General features: G+C 37.0%; 1 protein-coding gene across 4 annotated transcripts in view; it reads right to left on the bottom strand.

Annotated features, from left to right (window-relative positions):
* The window catches only part of TBC1D2B (TBC1 domain family member 2B), a 41979-nt gene that overhangs the window by 3919 nt on the left and 12140 nt on the right, over positions 1-25920 (bottom strand). Inside the window, exons 3-13 of one of the 4 annotated variants that reach the window (XM_049812415.1) lie at positions 25021-25186; positions 19834-19991; positions 18594-18820; positions 15277-15669; positions 13734-13844; positions 12389-12582; positions 11361-11855; positions 9347-9464; positions 8421-8606; positions 6976-7097; positions 3797-4032 (exon numbers count right to left, since the gene is read on the bottom strand). In XM_049812415.1, the coding sequence (XP_049668372.1) occupies positions 3837-4032; positions 6976-7097; positions 8421-8606; positions 9347-9464; positions 11361-11855; positions 12389-12582; positions 13734-13844; positions 15277-15669; positions 18594-18820; positions 19834-19991; positions 25021-25186 (2366 nt within the window). In that variant the 3' untranslated portion in view covers positions 3797-3836. Of the gene's footprint in view, positions 1-2171; positions 4033-6975; positions 7098-8420; positions 8607-9346; positions 9465-11360; positions 11856-12388; positions 12583-13733; positions 13845-15276; positions 15670-18593; positions 18821-19833; positions 19992-25020; positions 25187-25920 lie in introns of those variants that run through there. The other 3 variants (XM_049812414.1, XM_049812416.1, XM_049812417.1) reach the window with 3 other exon arrangements.

Below are 25920 nucleotides of genomic sequence, written 5' to 3'. Positions count from 1 at the left end.
ATTTTTTCTTTACATCAATCTTTATGAAAATAACATCACTTATGTTTTGTGATTCAAATTTCTTGTACCGCATATTGCTGATTTCTAACATGGCACTTGAGGGAACATTCACTTAAACAGCTACATAATTTCATGAAATTGATTAATTTTCCATTTCTCAGTTAAGCACGACTGAACATACAACTCTAAAATTTAAGACCATTCATTCATTCCTGATGTCTTAAGGAAGAAAAAAAAAAATCTTTCCTTTTCTGCTGAAATATCTTACCATGTTTACAAAGACTGAGGGGAAGGGGAGATTCTCTCACAGAAGACACCCAAAGCGCAACAAAAAAAATCTGTTTTACTGATTACACAGCTGGTAAAAAACAAAACACACCAAACAATCTGATAACACTGGATAACGCTACCTGTACACATGTACAGGTAAAGCTGAAATACTGTGCAGTTTTAATAGCTAGAGGTGTAGTGCACCAATTGTTTGCCTATTTAACAGAAGATAATAGAACATTTTAAACAAGTAACCAGAAGTTTCATCACTGGAAAGCCAGGCATAGGTGTATGAAGAGAGAGGAATATTCTGCGAGACGCAACTTAGTGGTTTGGTTTACATCACATATACTGGGAACCATGCATAAGGAACTCCTTGCACATACGTGCATCATCTTGAAGATAATGCAAATAAAGACTGCTAAGGCTATTTTTTAACAGGTCAATTTCCTACTAAGTAGCTGGCATGAACCTTAAATCCTCATGCGCCATTTCAGAAGTTTACCCCTAGATACAAACACTTCGTATCTATGCAGTTCAGCTTTTGCAGGCCACTGATTCACACTGTATTTTTGCTTGGTTTCATCAGGTTTAAATACTGCCTGTGTATCTTGCATGTCCCTAACTAGTTAATACTCTTCAAAGTTACCAGATTAACCATCACTATAAAACTTAATAGTCACCCAAAGACATTTGCAACAGCAAGGCAAGCTTCCCCTGACATTGCTTCCTGCTATATGCATCTCGTTTTTGTTCTATGTAGACTTCCTAGTGGTCAGAGGTTAGATGACTCTGCAATTTTTTGACGTTTTAATTAAGGCATCAGTAACAATGCTTAACAAAATGAAGCCAACAGCTCGCTGGGAACTTGAGTGTAACAGCATTAACTCATTTCATATTTGCAAGCTAACAAAATACCCAGAGACAACATGATTTCCATAAGCTTCCTAACATTCATGTATTAGATTCACATAGTGTCATAATAAACAGAGCTACTTAGTTTTACTGTACAATTGGGTAACAACTTACATAATGAAACAGAGCAACACACACACACACATAAATTTAACCATCAGCACAACTGTAAAAAAGAAATGGCCCTGTAACATTGCAGGTCATGTTTTATCAGCTAGAGAACTTCCTGAACAGTTGCCCTAAAGTTGGTTTTATCTTCACAACATAAAGACTTCAGTGAAATCACTCTGAAAACATCTCCTAAAGTCATAGGACTAGTTCCTAGAGAAGACTCAAACCCCAGGAATAATAGACTTGTAGGAGTAGGGTAGGTACATACTTCTAAATTCCTTCACCAGGAATAATAGACTTGTAGGAGTAGGGTGGGTACATACTTCTAAATTCTTCACCTTAACACGTCAACTGTTGCTACTGGAAGGAAGATCTTCAGCTTAGAAAGATTGCATTTAACACTTGAAAACAAGATTACAAAAAAAAAAGCAGACATTACAGATTGATTTAGAGACCAGCTCTTTCAAAACCAAGACAGCATAACTAGAAAATTAGAAAACCTGGTCCCATTTTTACACTCAAACACTGATTGTAAGTAAAAAAAGAATACAGTACATGCAATAATATGAAAAACCTGCCTAATGAGCTCAAGTACACAACCAAGAGTAACTAGGGAATAAAAAAAACCCCAAACTACTGCTGACAACAGACAAGGTAGGGGACATTTTAGAACACAAATAACACACAAATCAAGATGATCATACCACGTGTCCCTCATTGGCAAGGATTTGTTGGCTAATTAAAAATTACATCATATAAGAAGAAGCATACATTTTATACCAAAAGTAGTCCTGTAAGTTACAATGTTCACCACTGATTAAATATTTCCCTTCCAGATAAACTGAGTGATAATATGCTTATTTAAAGAAGGCTACAAATACATTCTCAAAAAAAAAAAAAAAAAAAAAAGTGCTGTGAAACAGAAGCAGGATTTCTCCCTGCACACACTTAAGTTTCCTAAAACAATTACATGAGTATACCTGATAAAGAAATCCTATTTGTTCTCAGAAAACCAAGAGAAAACAAAGTAGATGCTTGATGCACTTGACTGTTCCCAATGACCAGTTTTGGTTTTTGCCAATTAATCACTTTCCCAGAGCTGAGCAATTTGCTGCCTAGTATTTGAATGCTAGTTTTATCATGATGCATCCAGACACAACATTTAAGCTAATCCAACATTCTGAAGATCCAACAGCTCAAGAAAGGACATTGCAAAAGTCCAGAGAAGAGCCAGCAAGAAAGAAACCTTCCTCGCCCTCAGACCCATTTAAGAGTATTGCTAGTCATCAAATGAGAAAGAATGGCCTCCAATCACACTTCCAGTCAGAAACACTACAGCTGAACACCCCAAATGTTTCCTTACAGCTGTCTTGTAGGATGTGCATTCAACACTCACAGCAAAGTTGAGCACATTAAGAGAATATTGCATTATTCTGCTGGAAAAGGATCTTGAATTTCTGTGTGCGTGCTGTGACCTTTAGGCTCCTTTGATTGATTGATAAGTATTTGTTTTAGGAATCCTATCGCTACCACTATTGTACAATAGTTATACATTCATGCAAAAAGAATGCTATGTTTCTTCTTAAAGATCAAGACATCATCTTATTTTAAGCCCTAAATAGGAAGAAGCATTAAAATAAAAAATATAAAAAAAAAACCCCAAACCACCAGATACACAACTAATTAGCTACTAAAACATGGTACTCCTGTGACAAGCTCCATTCTTTTTCCATAATAGCTGGGTTTTGGTTGTGGTCTTTTTGAGACATTGCAATCAAAAAAGTGAATAGAAATAAAATTGACTAAACAATTTAATCTATAAAGCACTTTGCATTAACAAGAATCTTTATCAACACAGCTGCCCAGAAAAGCATAAATGATGTCTGATATCACTGTTTCAGTATACACTGAACACTCAGTGACAAATAGGTACTTATTTTACCTTTACTTTAAGTACATATATTCAAGTGTTCTGTTTGATGATCCATTTCATGTCACTTCAGGAAAAGACAAAAGAATGTAAAAGTTCTTCCTGTGCTTCATTCCATACTTTTCTAGTTTGTGACCTGAAGAATGCCTAGTTTATTCAAGGACAACATGATGAAAGCCATTTATTGAACCAATCTGAAACCAAAAATACAATGTCCTCCCACATAGAACATGTGCTACAAAAAACATGATTGCATCCAAAAAAGGTAGAATGGCAATAAATGTAGTAAACAAAGCGTGGACTTTTCTTACTACTGTTTCACATACAGGCACTAACAGTGTGCTGCAGGAAAACAACTGGCAATTCAGCTGATTGACTAAACTGAGACAGATACTAAGTGCTCTACATACAATTCCATGAACATAAATGTAAACAGAAGTGTTTGGCCTCCATACAAAGCAGTATTTCCGAAAGTGCTGGGGTTTGGAAATCTGTCCTGCATATTTCCAAAAGCAACTAGTTTACATTCTGTTTGACAGGATTAATAAAGTGTTTTGGAGGTTAACTCACTTTGGTCACAATCCCAAAGAAAAGTTTATGTTGAGTAGTTTCAACTATCCTCCTCATCATCACTAATAAGGTCTCTTTTTTCTACACACGTCTCTCGTTCACGCAGGAAATCCTCACGAATGGCTTCTAGTTCAGTTAGTTCAAGACGCACTTTCTCCAGGTGATAGGTCCTCCGGTTCCTGATCTGACGTAATGGAAAAGGATTCAGGTCTCCAAAAGCAATACCAGTCAGTTTCCTGTAAGATTATACAGCGTTAGAAAACAATCATTCATATTTCGTGTTTTTTAAAATCAGGTTTGAACTTCATCCATATCAAATATTTAGTATATAGCTGATATCTCTGGTCTCCTTCACATAGCTGAGAGGTCTCAGATGTTACCAGTATTGCAAGAAAGTTCTATAAAGCACTCAGTTGTATAGTTAGTTCAAGTGATAAAGTGTTATCAAATGCTCAATGGTTCGCAAAGCCAAATGCAAACTCTGCATAATGCTATAGTGATTACAGCCTTGACAACACTGAACAGAAGATGTAAGCTTGGCTAATCAATGCTAATTGGCTAGACTGAACACTTGGTACGTCCAGTTACCCGATCACAGATCGGATAACTTCCTCCATATAACTCACTGAAGGTCACTCAATCCCAGGACAGTCAGCTCTTAAGTTACCCAAGATAATGAACTGGTGTAAGAGACCAGATAAAACCTGAGATAATACAAACACAGACAAGGATAATACAAAACATTTATAAGCCAAACTTCATGATACAGTGAGAAAGCTCTGGGATTCTGCTGGCTGGAGTAGAGAGATCTCTGAGCTAGTGTCAACTCAAGCTCATCAGATCACATAGCAAAGCACCACAAGAGTGTCCATCACCCCTCCAGAGTCATGCTCCATCATACTGTCAGTCAGTCACAGAAAAACTAGTAACTGATCTGCCTAATCAGTCCAAAGACAGAGTTAACTACATTATTACTGTTGATCTAACCTAAAAAATCTCAGTATTTACTAAGGGAAAAAGGGGAACTGGAATTTAACTTATTCTAGTTTAATTATCAGATGAATCCAAATATTAAGAAAATTTATTTAGACAGCTTATTTAAGGCTAAGCTCTCCCTAGGTTTGTGTTCTTGAGTGAACAAGAAGAATTTCCTGCTATTTATAAACAGAACATATTCCAAGAGCTTCTCTACCTGCGCACAACATGGTATGGAACACAACTTTCACCTGCAGAAAAACCTAACTATGACATCCTATAACCTAGAATATAATTATGCACACATCTGTAGAGACTTTTCCCCACCAGAAAGCTTAAACTTAGAAATTCTGCGCAAAATATTTTTCTAACCCATTCAGGATGTCCATGAATTCTATAAAAATTCTCTTTCTGAATTTTTCCTCTACAACAAGATTACTTTTTGCCCATATCAGGAAAGACATCATTCTACACGCTTTTGTATTGTTTAAATTTTGATGCTGTAGAACTTTTACAAAATGGTAGAATAAGAAACCAAGTAATTTGAATCATGCCTTATCACTTCTAGCAGGCAAATTCATATCCCCTAGGTGGCACTGCACCACTACTTTCAACTCCGACTTTGAAAATCCTAAGAAAACGGGTATCTACAGACCAGCACAGTTTCTCTCTATTGTAAATATCTTTGATACACTGAATTCTGTCCTCACCTGAACTTACCATCTGCTAAAGATACCCGATTAGCTCATCTCGTTAACATCAAAATGACATCTCTTCCAGCAATATTAGAAATCTTTAAAATAGGTTATTTCAGGACCAGAAAGTTTAGACAGGAGAGCCAAGACATCATTCCCGTTACATAATTGGAAAAGGAAATAAAAGGCAAATCTGCAGCTCTGATTAGATATCAAAATTTTGTTCAAAAATTTTTTTTTAAACCCCCCCCCCCTTCTTTTGCAATCTTTAGTTCCTGGCAATACTGTGCAGTACTACATATTACACATTTGATTATAAGCTATAAAATAGCCTATTTATTGACTATAAAATATCCAAAAGTTTGTTTTATTTATTGTTTTCTGTTAAAAATATGTGCACCCTCTTCCCAAAATCAAGAACACACTTCTCTGTCACTTCCAGATTTGGAATCAGAGTTAGCATTTATTTTGGTCACAAACAGCTGAGTACAACTGCCCAGCATTTTTCAAATCAAAGGGGGGAATGCTAAAATAGAAAGCACCACGCAACTCCCCCTTGAAAGTTTTTGGAGAGGTTTCAGCAGAGGAAGCAACATCTGTTATCAAGACTTTTAGCATATAAATCAGTTGCAGAACATTCTGCCTGCATCAGTCCCAGCAATCCTTTTTAAATAGAGTAAGATTATTCAGTTTTAACTTCTCTCCAGTCAAAACAAACACAGGAAGTAAAAATACTAAATAGCTCTTGCAGTAGGAGCCAAAGTATAAGCCTAAATTCATATGGAATTTATTATGGTAAAAACAAAACCTCAGATTCCAGTATATGATTTTGTACTAAACTCAAATTCAGTGAGTTTCAGTATCTGTGCAAAACATTTTCAGACATTAAACCAATCCCAGTATAACTTTTCTTTTTAGATTCATCTGCTGCTCTACAGTCTTGAAACTAGGAACCTAAAAACATTAGACCCTAATTTACAAACTGTAATTCTTATGCAAGGACTGAAGAACAGAGGAGAATCTAATTTGTATTTATTCTCTGCTTCAAAATATATCTTAAAATCAGCTGGAGTTATGTGGCATTAGCCTATGCATTAATGATGCATGCATAAGAGATCTAAACCTGGTCAGTCATAGCTCACATTTTTAATACTGTGGTGGTTTTATTTATCATAAAACATTTTACAACATAAGTTGTATTTGCAATGCAGGGGCAGACTTCACCTATGGTTGAAATTCTAAAGTGCTGCTACTGTGATACAACTGCTAAACAAGACCAACCTGGCAAAGTAATCTATCATACCTAAAAATTTACAATCATGCATTCATCACTTGTACTTTTGTCTCTGCTAGATAAAACTACTCATGAGAAATATTACTTAGTTTCATTTCTACTTGCTTTATATCTAAATTAAGATCTAAATAAAAATAAAACAAAAATCCCCACAACAGACAACTTCAATGCTGCACTCCAAGTCTTTCAATTACACACAAGTTTGAGTTACCCACCTAGCATCAAGTATCGTGCGTGTGAAATATCGAAGGTACTTGAAAATGGACATTGAATCTTGCAGTTTTAAGATCTCCTCTTCTTTGTATTTAAAAAGTGCCAGGGCAAATCGGAATATTACCTGATAAAAATACATACAATGTTTGGGTCTTTATAAGAACAGAATGCACTGATTCTCATTATTATCTATTGTAAACTGAAAGGAAAAGTGTTAACTCTTCCTACACGCTGCATTTGAGCTATCTAATCACACCTCCCTCTATCTCCCTTCCCTGCCACTCCTTGCCCCGTCCCCGATCTCCAAAAGCTGCCAAAAACTTCTGTTGTGGCCTGTAACCAACACAAGGTGTTCTGCAGTTCTATCCAGAATACAATATTGGATTTATAGCACACAAATTCTTTGAAGCTTTGAATTACTAATTCAATTGTAGAACAAAGACTGCTGGGCCTGTTGAATGTATTTATTAAGTTACTTCAGAGCTAAAATTAAGTTTTGCTTTTTAAACAGGCTGTTTTCCAATGCCCTGCATTTTCTCAACACATTGGGGGACTGATGTTGAAGGAATTTCTGATACCAGTTTGTCAATCAACTTTGGCATAAGCTGGAAGCAGTGTTATTTCCCTTCCTTCTGAAAAGGCTTCAGTAAGTTCTGAACTTCGTCAGTCTGGACCTGGCTGCCTTTACAAAATACCATGATGCTTAAAACTGATTTGAATGAACACACAACCAAAACACCACTGCTCAGATGAGGCCAACAAGAAATCTAGCTAACACAGAGGTTTTGTCTACTTATAACTCTCCTCTCCAATTGCCTAAAACATCTGCTTTAGTGTTATTATTGTATTTGAATCCAATGATTTTTTTCCTGCACCTATCTTATTTCACTGCAATTCGACAAGTAGAAAACGTGAAAATTCCTTCACGCCCACCCCTTTAATCTATGAGATAGAAGCCCAGATAGTCATTTGTCAGTTATACTTTAAACATCCCCAGAAATAAAACAGTTGCTGCAGAGACAAGCTAAACATTAGCACTTGGTTACAACTAATTTTTACATCTTTTCAGTACTTCTAACTTCTGCCTCCTTCACTTAAGCTTTCTTCTTTCTAAGAGTAGCTCTCATTTTGATATAATTACTTAAAACTGATTGACAGCTGCACGTAGGAGTCAACAGCACTGCCTATAGCTTTATTTTTCAAAGGTAAAAAAAATCGGAGGGTGGTGAAAGGAAAAATTTAGAATTCTTGCATGTAACTCAAGCTTGTAACTTGCAGAACACAGATAAAATGTAAAGTGTTTTGACTTGTTATTTATGCACATTTCCTGCCTTTTTTTCACAAGATAGGATTCTTGTGAAACAACCTTCCTCCACCCAACACTCAGTGCCACCACAGTATTTTGTTATCAGGTAGTAATCAAAAAATCTTAGCTCGTTCAGTTCACCTTTGGTCCCTCATATAGGAAGGAGTCCCAGATTTTAAAAAGGATGTCGCTAACCACACTGTCCACAAATACCACAAGAAACCAGTTGAAAGTTATAAGAGTATAATCAACTTTGTATTGTTCAAAATGAGCATGCAGTCGTGGAAGCTTCTCACTCATTAAATCCTTGAATACTCGCTGATCAACCTAAAGAGATAACAGATAGGACATTATTGCTCCTAATTTTCCAACGCAGATGTCATCCAAAGTACAACTGTTACCAATCTGTAAGTGCAAGTTTTTCAAGAGCTAACAAGGAAACCTGGGACTGTCTAGTTAACGATTCTAAGCTAGAGCAACTCAAAACGTATGTGGCAACTCCAGTGCTCACCACCTTTGCTGACACGACGTTTTGCTTCTCAATCCACCTCCAGTCTCACAGGGCTCGTTGCACACAGATGTTTTGTGCCTACTACAGGTCACTAGTGCTGCACTGGTGCAGGAGCACCGGAGCAGAGAACAAGCTGGGGAAAGAAAGGCTTGGAGGGAGGAGGCAGCACATACCAGAGCATCATCTGGAAGCACAGGAGTGCTACAGCATATACTGCTCACAGTACTGCAAAATGCATTCTCATGCCCACTCTCCCACAGAGCCCATAACCACCCCCTACCCCCAATTTTCAGGAAAGAAATGATAAATCAGCTTAGCCAATGTTGTGAAGCTAATAATCAGAAGAGGGATTAAGGACTGGAGCTCCAAGCAGGTCATTGAACAGTTATTCCAGTGCTGCACTCGGAGTCCTTGTCCCAACAAGGGCCCTGGTGCAGGGAACTCACCTCTGTCAACTCAACACATCCCCCAGAAATGCCTATCAGACAGTTCAAGAGAAAAGTTTTTGACTGGCTGCACTTTACAGGACCAGGCTTTATTTTGGCAGAGCACATACCTGAGATCCTAGCAGTGTCTTAGTATAATAATCACGAGGCATGAAAACTTCCACTATTGTTACTAGACACCAAAAAGCATCTTCCTGTTCCAAGTACAGAAGTGCAATCGCTACCAATCTGAAAATAGGGTTTATTTGGATAAAAAGATTATTATAGTATCACAAAATGTATTAAGAACAATTACAATAAAGCCTTTTTTTCTGTTCAGCAGAGATAAGTGTATTAACAGGAAAGCACTAAACAGCAAAACTGTTAATGAAGTTTAGAGATGGGGCAATGAGATGCCTTCTCAGCCACGCCAAGTATTTTTATTCAGTTAAATAAGAAAACAGATAAAGGCAAAAGCAAAGTGATTTTCTAGAAGCCATTTTTGCAGAAACTAAGGCAAAATAATTAGAAGCTTCCAAGACCTAAATATACTACTCCTATTCCCAGACTTTTGTCTTTCATTACTGAAGAGGAGAAAGAACAGATGGTTCTTGCATTTCACACAAAATTGTTGTGAGTTTAGAAAAACCCTTTCTAGCACGTTTACTTTATATCCATTGAGATAAACATAAGTAACACTTTTGTCTTTATCTATCATTGGTTTTTCAGGGAAAACAAAACGCCCTAAAATTTTTTAAAAGACTAAACTTGTTCCAAGAATTTCTTAAAAGTAGGAAAAGAAAAAAAAACAACCAAACAACAAAACAGCAGCAGCATTCCTGGTTTTCCTGTTTCCAATGAATATTATGAAAGAAAGAAAAAAAAAACAAAACAGAGGCTAACTTCACGTTACTGATAGTTGTCTGAATATGAAAGATTACCTCCAATATATTTCTCCAAGTAAACTTTAGTTCCATATGCAAGAGGAGCTGTAACAACATGAACTGCTTCTGACGTTACACAGCTTAATAAGGCGATCACTCTTTAAAAGCTTAAGAGGACTAAAGCATGGAATAAATACCTAATTTGCTTTTAACTTCTGCAAGTATAACCAAATGCAAATTTATAGTAAAACCAAAAACGTCCCAGGAGAAAATAATGCTGCACAGAAAGTTCAAATTCAGCAAAAGCATTTCTAACACCTTCTATTCACCAGAGACATGTTGCTTCAGGATTGCAACAGCTATGTTCTTCAGACATGTCTTGTGACATGCCAGTGACAATATTAATACTAAAAATATATGATTTACCTACAGAATGTTACCACTAGTGAAGAATACTTAGATAAAGAATACTTATTACTTCATTATTCACTACCTCTACTACTGCTACCACCAGCACCTCACTACCTCTACTACGTTATCCACTGCCTCTACTCTACTACTTCTTCAGTGCAGTTTCAAATTACAAAGCTGCTCTAGTTCAAGTCTTTTACCCTATTCTAGTACATAAATTAGTGCACAAATTGATATCTACAGTATTATATCATGTGGATGGGGGGGGGGGGGAGTTATACCAACACACCTGTTTCAAATAATACCTTCCTTTACTACAGATGTCAAAGTAGCAAAACTATTTCAGCAAACGCCAATTGCAATGACTTCAAATTTTTCTTAGCATTGTAACATGAGAATCATCCTCAAATTGATTACTGCAATTCTGATTCAAGACATTCTGAGGGAAATGCTGAAATTCATGGCCTTAAGAGTACAAACAGCTTTGAAGCATTTATTTCTGCTTGTTTAAAAGAAGCAAAAAAAATATTCTTGCACACAAAAGCAAAAAGATCCCCTACAACTGACAATGTAAAACTACATTTAAGTAGCCTATTTCTTATGTGAGTTAATTCCCGTTCCAATGCTTTTTCTAAGCTGTTTTACAAGTTTCATGAACCAGGTCTTCTGGTTTGTTATTGTTTAAAAAAAAAAAAAAGTGATAGGTACTTGTTTATTGAAACATTATAAATTATGAACATACAACCCATAAGGCAAATTGCTGTACAAAGCACGTTGCTATACATGTCATTTGAAAGGCTCATTAAGTGTTTCACTGCATAGTTATAACTCAAGATTTGAAAAATCTTACCTGTTGAGCCCTTGGCAATATCCTATATCAGGATTTCTCCATGAAAACGCCAGCAGCACATTTCGCAGCTTCTGGATCCCTTCAGATGTTGGGGAGGAATAATGTTTGTTGTTTGGCAAAGTTCTCAAGAGATCCAACTCAATTTGTTTAGAGGCAGGATTTTGTTTTTCCAGAGCATTTTGAAGCAAAGTTTGGAAGTACCCAGGAACAGTGCTGTCCTTGAATTTTTTAACATGCAGATTGACACACCATTTCCACATCTTGGAACGATGTTCATGTGGAATTCCTGATCGAATAAGATTCTTCAGTTCTACACAGCGCATCATCTCTCTATTCATTGTGCTTGCAAGATAGTTTTCCCATTTTACTCCTGTGGAGATCTCTCGATTTTCACTGAGAGAAAGCGATCTCAGGTCCAAAGCTCGTGATTTTGCTACTAGTTTTTCCTCATCATCATCCTCTGGGACCGTCTGAAAACCATATATATCATATTCACTGAAATGGAGAAAGGAAAAAAGAAGAAAGGCTTTTAAAAATGTGTTCAGCAGCCCTAAAACTCTCGAGTTCCCATCCTAAAGTCACTTCAACTACCCCTCAAGCCACTCCCCATAGTTTTCAAGTTTTAACAATTATTAAACATTTTTCTAAAGTATATTCTTTATTTAATAATTATTTTTATAATCCCATATACAAAAGACTTTGTTCCCATATTCCAATATATATCACTACACAGACTAAGCAATTTATTTAAGAACCTGGTCAAGTTCAAATGAACTCATCTCTTCAGTAGCTCACCTTCAGCAGCTCTATGGCAACATTTGAGTCTAAGTTTAATACTGTATCTCAAATAAAACAATAAATGTATTTATACAGACAAAAGGATTTCACGATGATACTGTTATTCATGAAGGCAAATACATTTAAAACCCCAAATCCTGCAAATATATCCACACTGTCCATTATCCAATGTTAGAACCAGACCTGCTGACCAAGATACACATACATTTATTTTAATAGGACCAAATTACCTGACCAAGTGTGGTTTGAAAAACGCTTGTTCTGGTTGTTCACTTGTTTCTGCTTTCAAGGCATCTTCCAGTAACTGTGTGATGACCTCACGAGCAGGACTCTGCTCCTCTGAACAAACAGGAGTTTTCATTTCTTGAAGCAAAATCAAGTATTTACTTTCTATCTGACAGAGTTTGGCTTCCAAGCTAGTATACTGCAGAAAACAATAAATAATATTAGAAGTCTTCAGAAACTTACTTTCTACTACACTTCTTCTAAAATCTGCTTCAATATTATTCTATTAGTTTATGTTGTTTAGAAACCTGTAAGTCAAGAACAGTCAGCTTTACTTTGACATTTTTGTACCACCAGAAAACATAAAGCAACCCTTACGTGTGGAAAGCAAAAACATATATGCATTTTATTACACTACTGTAAAATTCTGTATATAAAGTACTTGGGAAAGAAACCTCAGATACTTGTGGCTTTTTACAGAAAGTCTTTTAATCACAATAGTAGACCAGAGATTTTTCTACTGCATGTATTTTTACATGCGGAAAATCTGAGCAAGCTTTATCGTTACATTGTATGAAGTACGACTTAACCATTTTTCTGCTTCTAAAGCAACAGCTTTAGTCTATGCATGTTTGAACAAAAAGAAATTAAATGGCATTTTAAAGACACAAGTTAGGTAATAGCATGTAGGAATTGTAAATACACACTTCCGTGCCAAAACCACAGCATTTAGACCTGGCTGCTCTGTGCATCGTTTCCAAAAAAACCCAAAAGCAAACCCTACCCAAGCCATTATTACAGGTATCTTGCCTTCACTACAGATGTGTGCATTTTTCCTAGCCCTAGGCAATGGAAATTGTCATTATTTACCTGCAACTTCTCTATACTCAAATTCATCCATATAGAAACACAGTTCCAAAGTTACATTCACCATACTGTAGTCATCTTTCGTGCTCAGGAGAAAGTTCTACTCGGTGACATATCAAATCCTTACACATCCTGTCTTTTGCATACTTCAAGAAAATTATTATAGCCTTAATTCTGAGGAAACAATGTTTTCAGAAATATACGTGCTTGTGTTCATAATGTATGAAAAAGTTCCACTGGTCAACACTATTTTAAAGTCAATTACTTCTTTCAAGAATCTGTTCAGAAAGATTAGTCTGTAAGAACTCGGTTTGGGGGAGGGGGAATTTCTTTCTTTTCTTTTTTTTTTAAGCTATCACATTTAATACATTTAAGTCATTCCAATTATGTTCCACAGTTATGTTCCTTGTGTAGATTTACAAATGAATTTTTGAAAACTGTTTTAGACATTGCCAAAACAAAAACATGCTGTGTCAGTCTGACCTTTGCCTGCCATTCTCTCTCTCTTGCTTCTGCATTTCTTCGTAGAGCAGAAAGTTCCAAAATCTCCTTATTTAAAAATTTATTCTGGGTCTTATAACCCTGAAGATTGTCCTGTTGATAAAAAAAACAAACTGGATTTTTAATAAAAAAAAATAATCTTACAAACAGCAAATGCCTACCAGTGAAAGTATACCTTAGAATATGAAAGTATACCTTGGAATACAGAACAAGCAGCTACTAATAGGACTTATCATTAAAAATATCAGGATCAAGTAGTATTTTTAGTCTTCACGTAGGTCAAACACACAGGCCAAATATGAGTGCAGAGGTGTACAGGATGGTGCTGTGCCTCACTTGCATCCCTTCCAGTGCTAGACTCCCAGCAGAAGGCAGCTGGTCACTGCTTGCTGTCACGGGGCAGAGCCCAGCCCTGCAAGACTGCACCAGCAGGGAGGAGAACACAAAGTTGCATGCTGAACACACCAGAGAGATCATGGTGCTGCGCATCAGCCAAAAGCACATAACATACAATAAAAGAAGTGGGGGCAAACGCCCCTTGGGTTTTGGTTATCCTCACTAGTCTTCATTTAAAGTACAAGTTTGATGTCTGCCTCCATACAAAAACATAAATCCTTAGCAATAAGCTTCCTTGCCTCATGGACTCAGCTCCAGGCTACAAGCACTACCTCTGAAACCTGAGGTTGTGGGATGAGGGCATGTTGGAACCCTCCCAACAATTACAATACTCCCACACTCCACAGCATCTACAAACTTCAGTCTGCTTTCTGCCAAGGCCATCGATTTCTAGTTTCAATTTTATTTTCTAAAACTTCCCAGTCTCACATATAGGAAAGAAAATTATGAACATTTACACGTTTTAACTGACTGACTTGTATTCCAAATCCCTTGGAATGTTAATTTGGAATACAACATTTATCCAAAGGCAAGAAAGCATGTTTAGAGCAAAGTGGGTAACTTCAGAAACTCCATTAAGAACTTCTGACACCTTCACTGAGGTAGGTTAGATGAAAATAAATAAATAAATGCATTGATAACACCTGGAGCAGCATTAGTAAAACAAGTTCTTATACACCGCCTCCTTTTTCCTCCTCGGAGCTTCCCTTAGCTATTCCACATGCTCTTTTGTTTCCTCACTTTTGATACTTAAAAATATTAAAAAGAAAAAAAAAAAAAGGCAAGCTTTCTGGCTGTTTTCCTCCATGCTTATATTTTCCTCTTACCCTTACTTTTCCCCATTCCTTTGATTATTTCTCACATCACTCCTCCACACCACCAATGATTAAATTACTGAAAGTATGGGATGCTGTACTATAGCTGTACAGACCAGCTCAAAGTATAGAAGCCCTGTTTAGATTGCCACATAACAGTCCAAAGTGTAGATTCCAAGGATAGAAAGCCTCAGTTGATGAATATCTTGGAGAACTGCTGTAGTGATCTCCTCAAACAGTATAGCAGACTAGAAAGTAGTTTTTATAGGGAGTAGAGATTACCCTATCCATCAAGACAGAGAAATTACTCTTACTTTTAGTCTGTCCAGTTCCTGTAGTTCCTTATTAGTACAGGTGGCCATGGAAGAATTTACTGCTCCACTTTGAGAGGATGTATTGTCCTCACATTCGCTGAGTTGACGAGAAAGTTTCATGATCACTTCATCTTTAGCTTGAATAGTTTCCATCAACATACCCAGCTGCTCGTTGAGTTCTCCAACTTTACATTTCAGATTCTTTACTTCCTGTTGGAGACTATCTTTTTCCAGATTTAACTTTTCAAGCTGATTGTTGAGACCCAAAATCTGGTCATCTTTTTGGTGCAACAGCTCTAACTTTTCTTTGGGAACCCCCTCACAAAGACGGCTTGCAAAATATTTATCATATTGGGAAGATCGGACTGTTTGCTGCAGAAGTCGCACAAGTTCCTGAGAATTTAAAAAAAGAAAAAAGATAGTAATGAAGTTTTAAGTTTCTAAGTTTTATAACTTAGAAATCTAACATCAAGCAAAAGAAAGCTTTGGAATGGGTTTTCCATCTGAATCATCAGCTTACAAAAGACTTCATGGTGGTGTTTTAAGGAAAAAAGGAAACACTTACATGACATGATTTCTAGCGGGCTAACACCTTACAATGACTGGCCTATACAGATGGCTTAAATATCTTTCACTGAGCTAAGGATCCTACCTAGAAAGGCTACAACAGGTTTGGGAAGAGCAGTTGACAACTGTGGCCCAGCACTTACCTGGAAGCTAAAAAAGGCATACTTGTAAGAAGCTCTCTTGTATGAAGATAAATAGGAAGAGGGCTTAAGCCCAAAAAATTAACAGGTGAACATTATAGAATGGAAAAGAGAAAAATAACTAATTGCTCTCTTCCCTAACAGATGCAGAGAAAATAAAAGGAAAAAAAAAACAACCATGCTGCTTTGATGAAAAGGAAGTCTTTGGAGGGCTGTTTAGAAAATCCTGCCACAGAATCAGCCAAATAATTAACTGACCTATCACAAGGGAGAAAAGGAATTTTTGTGGTCTTTGCAAAAAGACAGTGTCAAAGGCTCTGAACTAGCACTTTTTTTTTTTAAATCACACCTATAATAATTCTACCATTTTCATCTTCTATTCCCTCACACTAAAAAAGGACAAGTATCTTTGCTCACAGGATTGCATAGATCCTGAACAACTACAACATTTATTCACTTCCACGAAAGACCTATGTGTTTTGCTTGGGGAATCATGGGTACACACACATAAGAGAAGCTGATTTTTAAGGCAGTTACACTGAAAATAAACCCCTACTTCCTTGCTGGAATGAGATCCTACTATGGCTTTCAAGAAGTGAAGACTGTTACATGCAAATAAGTCAAAGTGAAACTTAAAGGAAAAGAAATACTGTAAAAGGAAGAGTTTGCTACTACCTGAAGCTCTCCAAAAGCTAAACTGTAAAAAACCAACCAAACAAACAAAAAAAAAACCCCCAAAAAACCCCCCAAAAAAACCCACAAAAACACAAAACCAAAACAAACACAAAAGGATGATATTCCAGATCAACAATAAACACCAAGGAAGAAAGAACAGCAGACTGCTCATTTACAAGTCTCACTAATCTGAATTATTACCTTTGCTGTTTCTCATGTTTGGTTACTGGTTTAACACTGTGGAACCGTGGGAAGGCAAGTTTAACCCTAGAAGCATTTGCAATACTTATCAATGAAACTGCAAATTTTTTTACTTTTTTTTTTTTTTTAATAGCTGTCTGACACCAATTAAGAATACAAGGACAGAAATAGGAATTGGTTTTACGGAATTCCTGAGAACTTGAGAGTTCAATAATGTATCTGGAAGTTTACAAAGACTTGGAAAGTCATAAAGATATGCCTAGAATGAACCACTGAATGTTACAAAGTTCCAACAGATTTGGTTTTGTTTCCCCACAACAAAAAAAGTGAACAGGAGAGAGCTGGGTCTACAGTATCAAATATCAAGCTACAGTCTTTAGAGAGGTGTGGGAAGAAACCCTTGGACCTTGAAGAAAAGGTTTTGAGAATCTAGATTTTCTTCTTCCTTTGTTCACTGTACTTTAACAAGTATTATCTTAATGCTACTGGACTGAACTTTTAACAGTTACTAAACAGCTGGATGATTTCATGGCCATAGTTCAGTGACAACTGACGATTCTACTTATCAAAAATAACAAAACCCAGACTGATAACATGCATGCCAATAGTCATTACGTTATGAGAGAATCCGAGACAACAGGGACAGATCTGGCCTGTAGGCAGCAGCTGCAGAGCAGGTTATCAATTCCTATCAACTCTCTAAAAAGAGTTAACTACAGTATAAAAAACTGTCTAGTCACCCAGTTGTCAGAAAAATGTCTTACTTGTATGCCGCTGCCATTGATCACAGTTCTAAATCTAGCCCAGTATGAAGAGCGAGAACATCTCTAGCTACCCAAGACATCATTTTTCTTTTTCTTATTTAAACAGAAGCAGCTGTGAACACAATGTTGCACTAGATCAGTAAGATTTCTCACAGAAGCTGGCTCAAGGGCACAAATGTACTCCTAGAAGAGATAACACCTAAAATGGGTCTAAATATGGGGCTGATACATTCCTTCTTTCGTTTCCATTTGATCATTTCACACAATGGAAAACACAACTAGCAAAAGTAGCAGCTCCATATAAGACCTAAAAAACATTTCTTCTTAAAATGAGTAGAAATTCTTTTACATAAAACCAAGGTATTTAATACATCTGAGTTATGAGGGCAGTACTACACACATAGATTTATGGTTAGGCCTATTGTTTGCAAAACCATTTGTGATGATACAGTTTAAAAAAAAAAAGGAAAAAGAAGGAAAAAGGAAAAAAAAAAAAAAGAAAAAAAAGGAGAGAGGGAGAACTCAGCCCCATTCCACGACCTTCTCCTCCAGAATTAAAAGAATCAAAAAAACCAACCAAACAAAAACCCACCACAAAAAAAAAAAAAAAAAAAAAAAAAGAGACTTGAAAGGAGAAGTTCCTCACAAATTACATGTACTAATGGTGAAAGAAGCTATGATTATCTGCCAGGATCCTGGCAGACACTGAGAAAGCTGGCTTCAGAGAATAAGAAAGATATATAAACCAAGTTACCAAACACTGTAAAGTTTTGTTCAGGGATCTAATTTTCAACAGATGTAAAACTCGGTCCTTCTTGTTGCAAGACTTTTTGTAAACAAAGGTTCATTTAGCACCATTATTTTATAACAACCTATCAGCTCTGAATGCAGTTAGATGGCCATAAAGGGTAAACTCACAATCACCTGCCAGATGTTTGCTTTTGTGCATTTTGTCTGAAGGCTTAATTACCTTTTGGCTCAAAAGATCTTTCTTCAGCTTTTCCAACTCTTCTTGCTGGCTTTGATACTTCAGCTGCAGTTCAGAGACTAGTTTGTTGCCATTACCAGAATACCACTCAGTTGGAGAAGAGTCACTGCTATTCCGGTTTTTGCTTGATCCAATCATGTCTTTTAATGGACGCCTTGTTTTGTGTGGAATGCGGCCAAAATCGAATGGAAAAGCTGAACTACTCAGTCCTGCATAAAACAATTTCTTCTAGTTCAGTTCACTTAGTAAAAAGGCATTTCAAAGCATTCAGATTTCCTTTTAAAAATATGCTCATTAAAATTAGACTTTAAGCAGCATTTAAACAGCCCAATACAATAGTGTTAAACATGCCTCATTTTCCAAGTCACTTCCTTTGGTGGGAAAAATATATAGCTCAAAGTCTTCTCCCCTCCCAGATAAAAGATTTAGCTCGTAAATTAATACTTGTGAAATAAGACATGAAGACAACTTTACCATTCATTACAGAAAATAAAAGATACCCCAGCTATGCCAAGGTAAACTTTGCTTCAAATAATTAACAGCTCAGAAGCGATCAGGGCAAAAACATCACTGATATCACAGCATACTGTTCTTTTAAGAGGCATTCAGTGTATGGTTTCACCACCATTTGCATAACCACAGGAGTATTCTTAGAGAGAAGGATGTTTTCTAACAGATTACATCACTTGGATGTCAGCTACAGTGCTCTTAAGGAGCTGTAAAAACGTCTTCACAAGGTTATTCCAGACACTGGTCAAATGTGAGAACCAGTTACCACGCATAGATGAGCTATCACTGCATATGCATCCCTACTTTTTCCCCCCATTCCAGAAGCAAGCCAATATAACATGCATATACATACTTCAGAGTCTAAAGGCAATTCTGCTTCAATGGGTGACACTCAGCTGAGTAATCAAAAGCCTCAACATTTCCCTTCATCCTGTAACTTTGCAACTCAAGTGACAAAACTAGAGATGATAACATGCTCAGGGAACCTGAAACAGTGGATAACAAGGCTTCGTACTTATTCTATCATATCTGAATGGCAGAGGACTCCATACACATCATAAGGAATTAATTTTTTTAAAAGAATTTACAGAGCCCTGATGTGGTTTGTAAAGAAAAGATAAACATACCCCTATTTCCTAGAGACAGACATAACACAGTACACTATTCTAGAGGAGGTAAGGTACACGCTCCCCTTCCTTCCTCCCACTTCTACCTTTACTTCCTTCTGCCAAGTGTTTCCTCTTTTCTTCCAGTGCCATTGAGTCCTCCAAGTCTTTTGGGGTTGGATCCAGCAATTCCCACTCTTCAGTGGTATAAAATATGCTTTTACGGTTTTCGTTATTTCCTTTTCTTAAAGAGGACATTGAATTTCTGTGAAAAAGCAGGAAAAAGCAGAAAAGTGACAATGACTTCTCCATTTTGCATTCTTTTTATAAAGGGGTTTTCAAGACAACCACTGCAATTGAAACAGTAGCTAAAACACAGACAAAACCAATACCAAATAAAAACTCAAAGAAAATAAAGCATATCCTACTAAATAGCACCTGCTATCAACAGTGCTATGTTTCAAGAACAGAGGAATTATTCTACTTTAATAGGATATTAATATCTAGGAGACCACTACGGTCTTTTGTGTCACCCTGTTTTATCCTTGTTTTGGCAGTTGGGAAAAATTAAAATTAAAATTTAGAAGCAGCATCTCTTTATTGATCAGTTATTGTAGCTTAGAATTTTAAGATAACTGCCAAGCTTAAACAGAACAGCATGCAGTCAAAACATATATATGTTACAGTTCCACATTCTGGATTAATGTCAAACTCGGGATCATCCAAGAGACGTGCAGTAGCTGAATCACTGATGACAGACTCCTTTGCAGTTTTTCTTTCCTAAGGTGGAATGTTGCCAATTATCTGCAAGAATATTTCAGAGGCAACCTCTAAATTCCAGTCAGATAATTCTATAGAAGAACAATACATTTCATGATCGGGATGAAATGACCCTACCAGCTTCCCCCACAACCATCATGCAATCAGAAATGTTTAAGTCAACACTTATGACCATGAGTATTAATGTAGCTCAGTATTATAAAGTCTTTGTTCAACTAGAGAAGGAGATTCTACATCAATCCATATGAATCAGTTTAATGTTTTAGGTATAATGTTGTAAATATATTTAGTATCTCAGCATTTTCTACACAGTCTGTGTAAGATGAAGGCCCACAAAGATGCTTTCACTCAATCAGCCACATTCTCTCTTCAAACCTTAAGCCAAAAGTAACCCATATTACACCTTCAAGATCATTTGATGATCCAACCCAGTCTTTCAGCTTCACAAGAGATTTAACATCTGATCAATGTGAACTCTAGGCTAATCATGATACAGTGCAAAATTCCTGTAGTCTGGTGAACTGAAAAATAATCAAGTACAATTTAAAAATAATCCTGAAAGTTTTCCTAATTACTATTTCAACAATCAGTTTGCAAACTTGACAAACACTGGATTATACTACACATTTCTTCCAGAAAGAATCACAATTTCTGTTGGGGGCCGGAAGCCTCATTTCATTGTTCAGACCTTCCATTCAAATTAAATAGATCAAATTGGGTGATGATTGATGTTATTTCCTAGGACACTCAAAATTAATAAGTGTCAGCTGGCATCTCTACAGCTAATCTCTGAATAGCGGCTGATCTCTTACTGTGCAACTCCACAACCGCCTGCTCTGCTCTTGGTCAATTTCAGTATTTAAAGCCTGTCTGAACACCACCTTTTAAAGCTTGAAAAAAATCACAAGGAACAAGAAGTCAAATGAGTTCTACAAAAGCTTCTTCAAAAACTGCTGTTAGGCCCATGAATAATCCTAGCTGATGCTGAATTTTGTAAAGCTTTTGCATAGGATTGCTAAGGGCACTGAAGTAGCACTGCTTCACTGCTTTCTATTAGATTAAAAGTAGGTAGCTGAATTTAAAAAAACAATATTTATTTTCCTAAGCACAGTATGACAAGTACAATCAAACCACGGAAGACCTGATCATATCATCTAATGATTCTGTATTTTTAAATGTTTTGGATTTAACTCTTATTTTATGATTATATAACTTGAGATTACTGTAATTCAGTATGTTTCCAAGTCTATATTCTGCATAAATAAGAGACACAAGTAGCTGACAGCATAAAGATTAAAAAAAAACAATAAATCAGGCCTAAATGTCTATATATGCCAATTAGTACTTGAAAATAGATTTTAAATAGTAGAAAAGCATGTTTCAACTTTAGTTACTGTAAACATACACACAGCTTAACTCCAAGACATATTCCTCAGTTTTCTCCAATGATTATTTCACCACTGCTACCTAGGATGCAAATGCAGTTATAGCAATAGCTTCTCTGTCAAACACATAAGTGTGTTCAGGAGGAAGGATAAGTCTTTCAGACATCTAATAGATAAATACATGCTCCTAGCAATATAGAGAAAACTCTTTGAAGTTTTAGAAACACCCTGATCCATTGTCTAAGACTGAGGTTAAAACTAGTCATAATCCAATAAGATACTAGATAGTGCACACGTATTCCAAAGGTGATTGGATTCCAGCCCAGCCCCAAATTGCATAGAATTGCTGGAGAATGGAGGAAAACAATCAACCACAACAGTACTGCTGTTTGCATGTTTACTGCAATAGAGTTTTTAACATTTTAGTGGGGCTTTTTTTGCCACCAATTTTTATAGTCACACTATTATGTCATTTTATTTTTCCAAGATTAATAATTAGCTTTCACTTTAATGAAAATATTAACCATCTTGTCCTAGTTCCACACAACTCACTAGACCTTCTTGTGATACACACTGAACGAATGCTGTTCAGCCTAGTAAAAGAAGACTGCTTGTCAATCAAGAAGTGACAAATGAGATTGCACATGTTAAAATACAAGACTTACGGGACCACTTAATGCTTTTTCAGAGGAGTTCCATTCAAAACGCTTTGAGCATAAACCAAAGCTGCGTAATGAGAAAGGCTGTCATCTGAAGGACCCTTGCACCATTACCGAATAGTTTTGCTTCTTAATTGGGCATCATTCATTGCAGGATTGAATGAACAAAAGATACGGGGAGTGGAAGCATGTAGTTGTGATCATCTTTCATACTTATGCAAAATAAATCCAAATTAAGATTTTACATGCCCTACCCCTCTCTGGAGCAACTGAGGATAGCCATCAGAAGGAAAATCCACTCGCCCCTAACCAAACCTATGCTGAAGAAAATTGACCTTTCTTGCGAAAACTGCTACAGACTCAAGTCTTGGAGCAAATTTATATTACTAGATACAGGAACTTAAGGGCTTATGACCTGCTAGCTCAAAACAGGCAGGCGTAATGCTAGTCCATAGCTTTTAAGACATGTCACTGCAAGGTGTAAGCTAATGTGAATAAGTGGCAGAGATTCTAGCCTATTACCATGCAGCTAAAGAGCTTCTGACAAGGTTATCAGGCACTTATGCCAGTGGTAGGATACATGGCCAGAGATAGTGCACGACTGTACACATCACACACACTTCAGTTTTTAGCTGCTGGCTCAGTAAATGCTCTGCAAAATGCCTTTTCAAAAGCTCAGAAGAGGATGTTTGAGCAAAACAAGCAATCCTGACAAAGACACCATTTTGCACGGGTATCAGCTTGTAGGGGGGAATGCCTGCTTTAAAATTTAGAGCACATGGGGGGCACGAGAGCACTCCATATAATCCCCCTCTCCGAATTAAAAAAAAAAAATAAAAAAAAAATCTGTTAGTAGATACAATGAATGTTATCTTCCCAGGAATGTTTTCAGACAGATGAACCACTGCAGCTGAGTATCTCCAGGAAGAGTGGAATGGGGGAGGGTGCCATTCAGTCTGAAAGACCTTCACTGTGAAATCTTCTTACATGTTTATTCCCAGAGATCTGCAAGGACTCCAAGGCATTGGGACCACAGCTATACAGAGAAAGGCAAACTTTTGAATACCGTCCTGCAGTATCTGCTGGGCCACTGCCATCAGAAACATTTCCCTCCAACCAAAAGTGCTTCCCAATCCACAATTCCACTGTTGCCTCTCTGCTCAGTTACAAAGAAACATTAACACACACCAGCCAGGCAATACTGAGCAGTTTACCCTGACACTGGTCTCTAGCTAGACTTCCCCAAAGTGTATCCATCTCCAATTCAGAAAAAGGAAAGGAAAAAAAAAAGTTTTTAAAAGCTGGAAACACTTGTTTCAAGTATACAGGAGTTCACCTAAAAGAAATTGTTTCATGTTATCTTCCTTCTATTATGACCAAATTTAAGTTCTACCAAACCAAAGTGGCTACGCAAACCCAAGAAACCGTACAAGACTACCAGTTTAAACAGGACATGTAGTAACAGGATTTATGTATTTCTTAATCCAGCCATAAGCCATCTTTTCCAGAACTTAAATGATGGTCTACACAGCAGTCTAAAAAAAAAAAACAACCAAAACCAACAACCAAAAAACCAAAAAACCCAACAACACTTCGTAACCTCTCAGACCTCCGTGCTTAACAGGAAGCTTTAAAAGGAATATGTTTAACTCAACACTGCTGATGAAAACAACAACATTTTACTCACAGCTCAAGAAGGATGTGGTCTAGTTAGGCAAAGCTACAGCTCTGCTCTGTGAACTGCTCTGTAATAGCACCGTAATATCCTTTGAGTAAAGCGGAAGATCTATCTATGTGGGCAAAGTGTAAAAACATTTAGAAAGAAACTGTAACAGGAGAGCTGAAAACCAGTAGGACTGCTTTCCTTAAAGCAATTAATACTAAAGAGCAAACTCATTAAGAGTGAGGGGATAAGATGTGGTTTTGCTGTTGTTCAGTAGGGGTCTGTCACATTTTTGCTCAGGAATTCGAACTACATCGATTTCAAGTCTGTGCCAGGCGCTTTTGCTTTTTTAAGAAGAAAATTAAGAAGAATGATTCATGTTGTTTTGATTTTCATCACTAAAAATACTTCATAAGCACTAAATACTATGGCTACTGCAATGCTAGCAATTAGCTCCATTACACAATGAAGGATAAAAAGCAGTACTAGTTGAGAATACAACTCCCAGCTCCCTGTTTGGGTTCAGAAAGCAAAGCCATTACTAGAAGTGGTTGACAGGACTTGAGTCTCCCTTTCAGGTATCAGTAATGCTACACAATGATGATCAGCTATGCCCTTCAAACAAATAAGGAGAATAAAGAAACAGTTTACTTGAAAAGATACAGTCCAATGTACTGATCCACCCCATCACCCTCAGTTCTTCTAAAATGCTTTGCCTACCACATACACACATCTTTCAGTAGGAAATAGTCTCTGCCGGCAACTATCAATCTCATGATAACTCTTTCTCCCATCTTCCCAACTTACTTGATTTCGGTACTCCATTGTTTAAGCGAGAAATTGATGGCACTTGGTTGGACTGGTGCAGGTTGGGAAGCTGCTTGTTCCCCCACCAGGTCTGTAGGAGAAGTCTCCACAGCTAGAATATTTCTAGCTCTCTCTGCTGAAGCATTTTGACTTAGGATACTCAAATCTACGTTTTAAAAAAGAGAGAGAGAGAGAAAGAAAGAAAGAGAGAAAAAGAAAAATAGGCAAAACTTTCAGTAAGTAAAAGAATAGTGGCCATATAAAGTCATATACTACTAAGCCTGCTAGTAATGTAGTTAGGGGTTTATTTTAAATTGCAACATAACTTTATAAAACGCTCTGTTCAAATGAACTTTAAAAATAGCAAAGTGTTTTCCTCAGTGAGCTCTCAGTGCAGCCACATACATCTGATAACAGGACTCGTCTGATGCTCATGAAGCATTATTTCATGAGTGATAAACAATCTCAGTTAGCCAATATTGATTCATTTAGCTTAAGCTGCTACGAAGCCATAAAAATTAAGGCGATTAATTCTAATAATCCACAAAACCCCCTTGTAAAACAAGCTCAGGTCTATTAGAACTCCGAAGTTAGGAACAGTGTCACAAAAATACTGTAACACAGCTTCCAGGGTGCGCTTCATCATAGAAGTTATTCATCCCAAAAGTGACACTGCTGCTGCAAGTCAACGAGCTTTACGGACTTGAGCCAGCTCTGTGCAAATTCAGCCTGGGCATTCCCAGAGCCAAGAACATTAGCACGGGCACTGCAGACACGTCAGAGACCTATTGGATCAGTGAAGATTTACTAGCTCTGGTTAAGCTGAATGCAGCCGTACCTAAATTCATTCAGCCAAACTCTCTTGTGCGCTTCAGCAAATCTACAGCTCAGGCACAGAGC

The sequence above is a fragment of the Accipiter gentilis genome, chromosome 10, assembly GCF_929443795.1.
Source record: "Accipiter gentilis chromosome 10, bAccGen1.1, whole genome shotgun sequence".
Classification (NCBI taxonomy): Eukaryota; Metazoa; Chordata; class Aves; order Accipitriformes; family Accipitridae; genus Astur; species Astur gentilis.
Note: the sequence above shows the minus strand (reverse complement) of the source record. Positions and strands in the feature narration are given on the sequence as shown.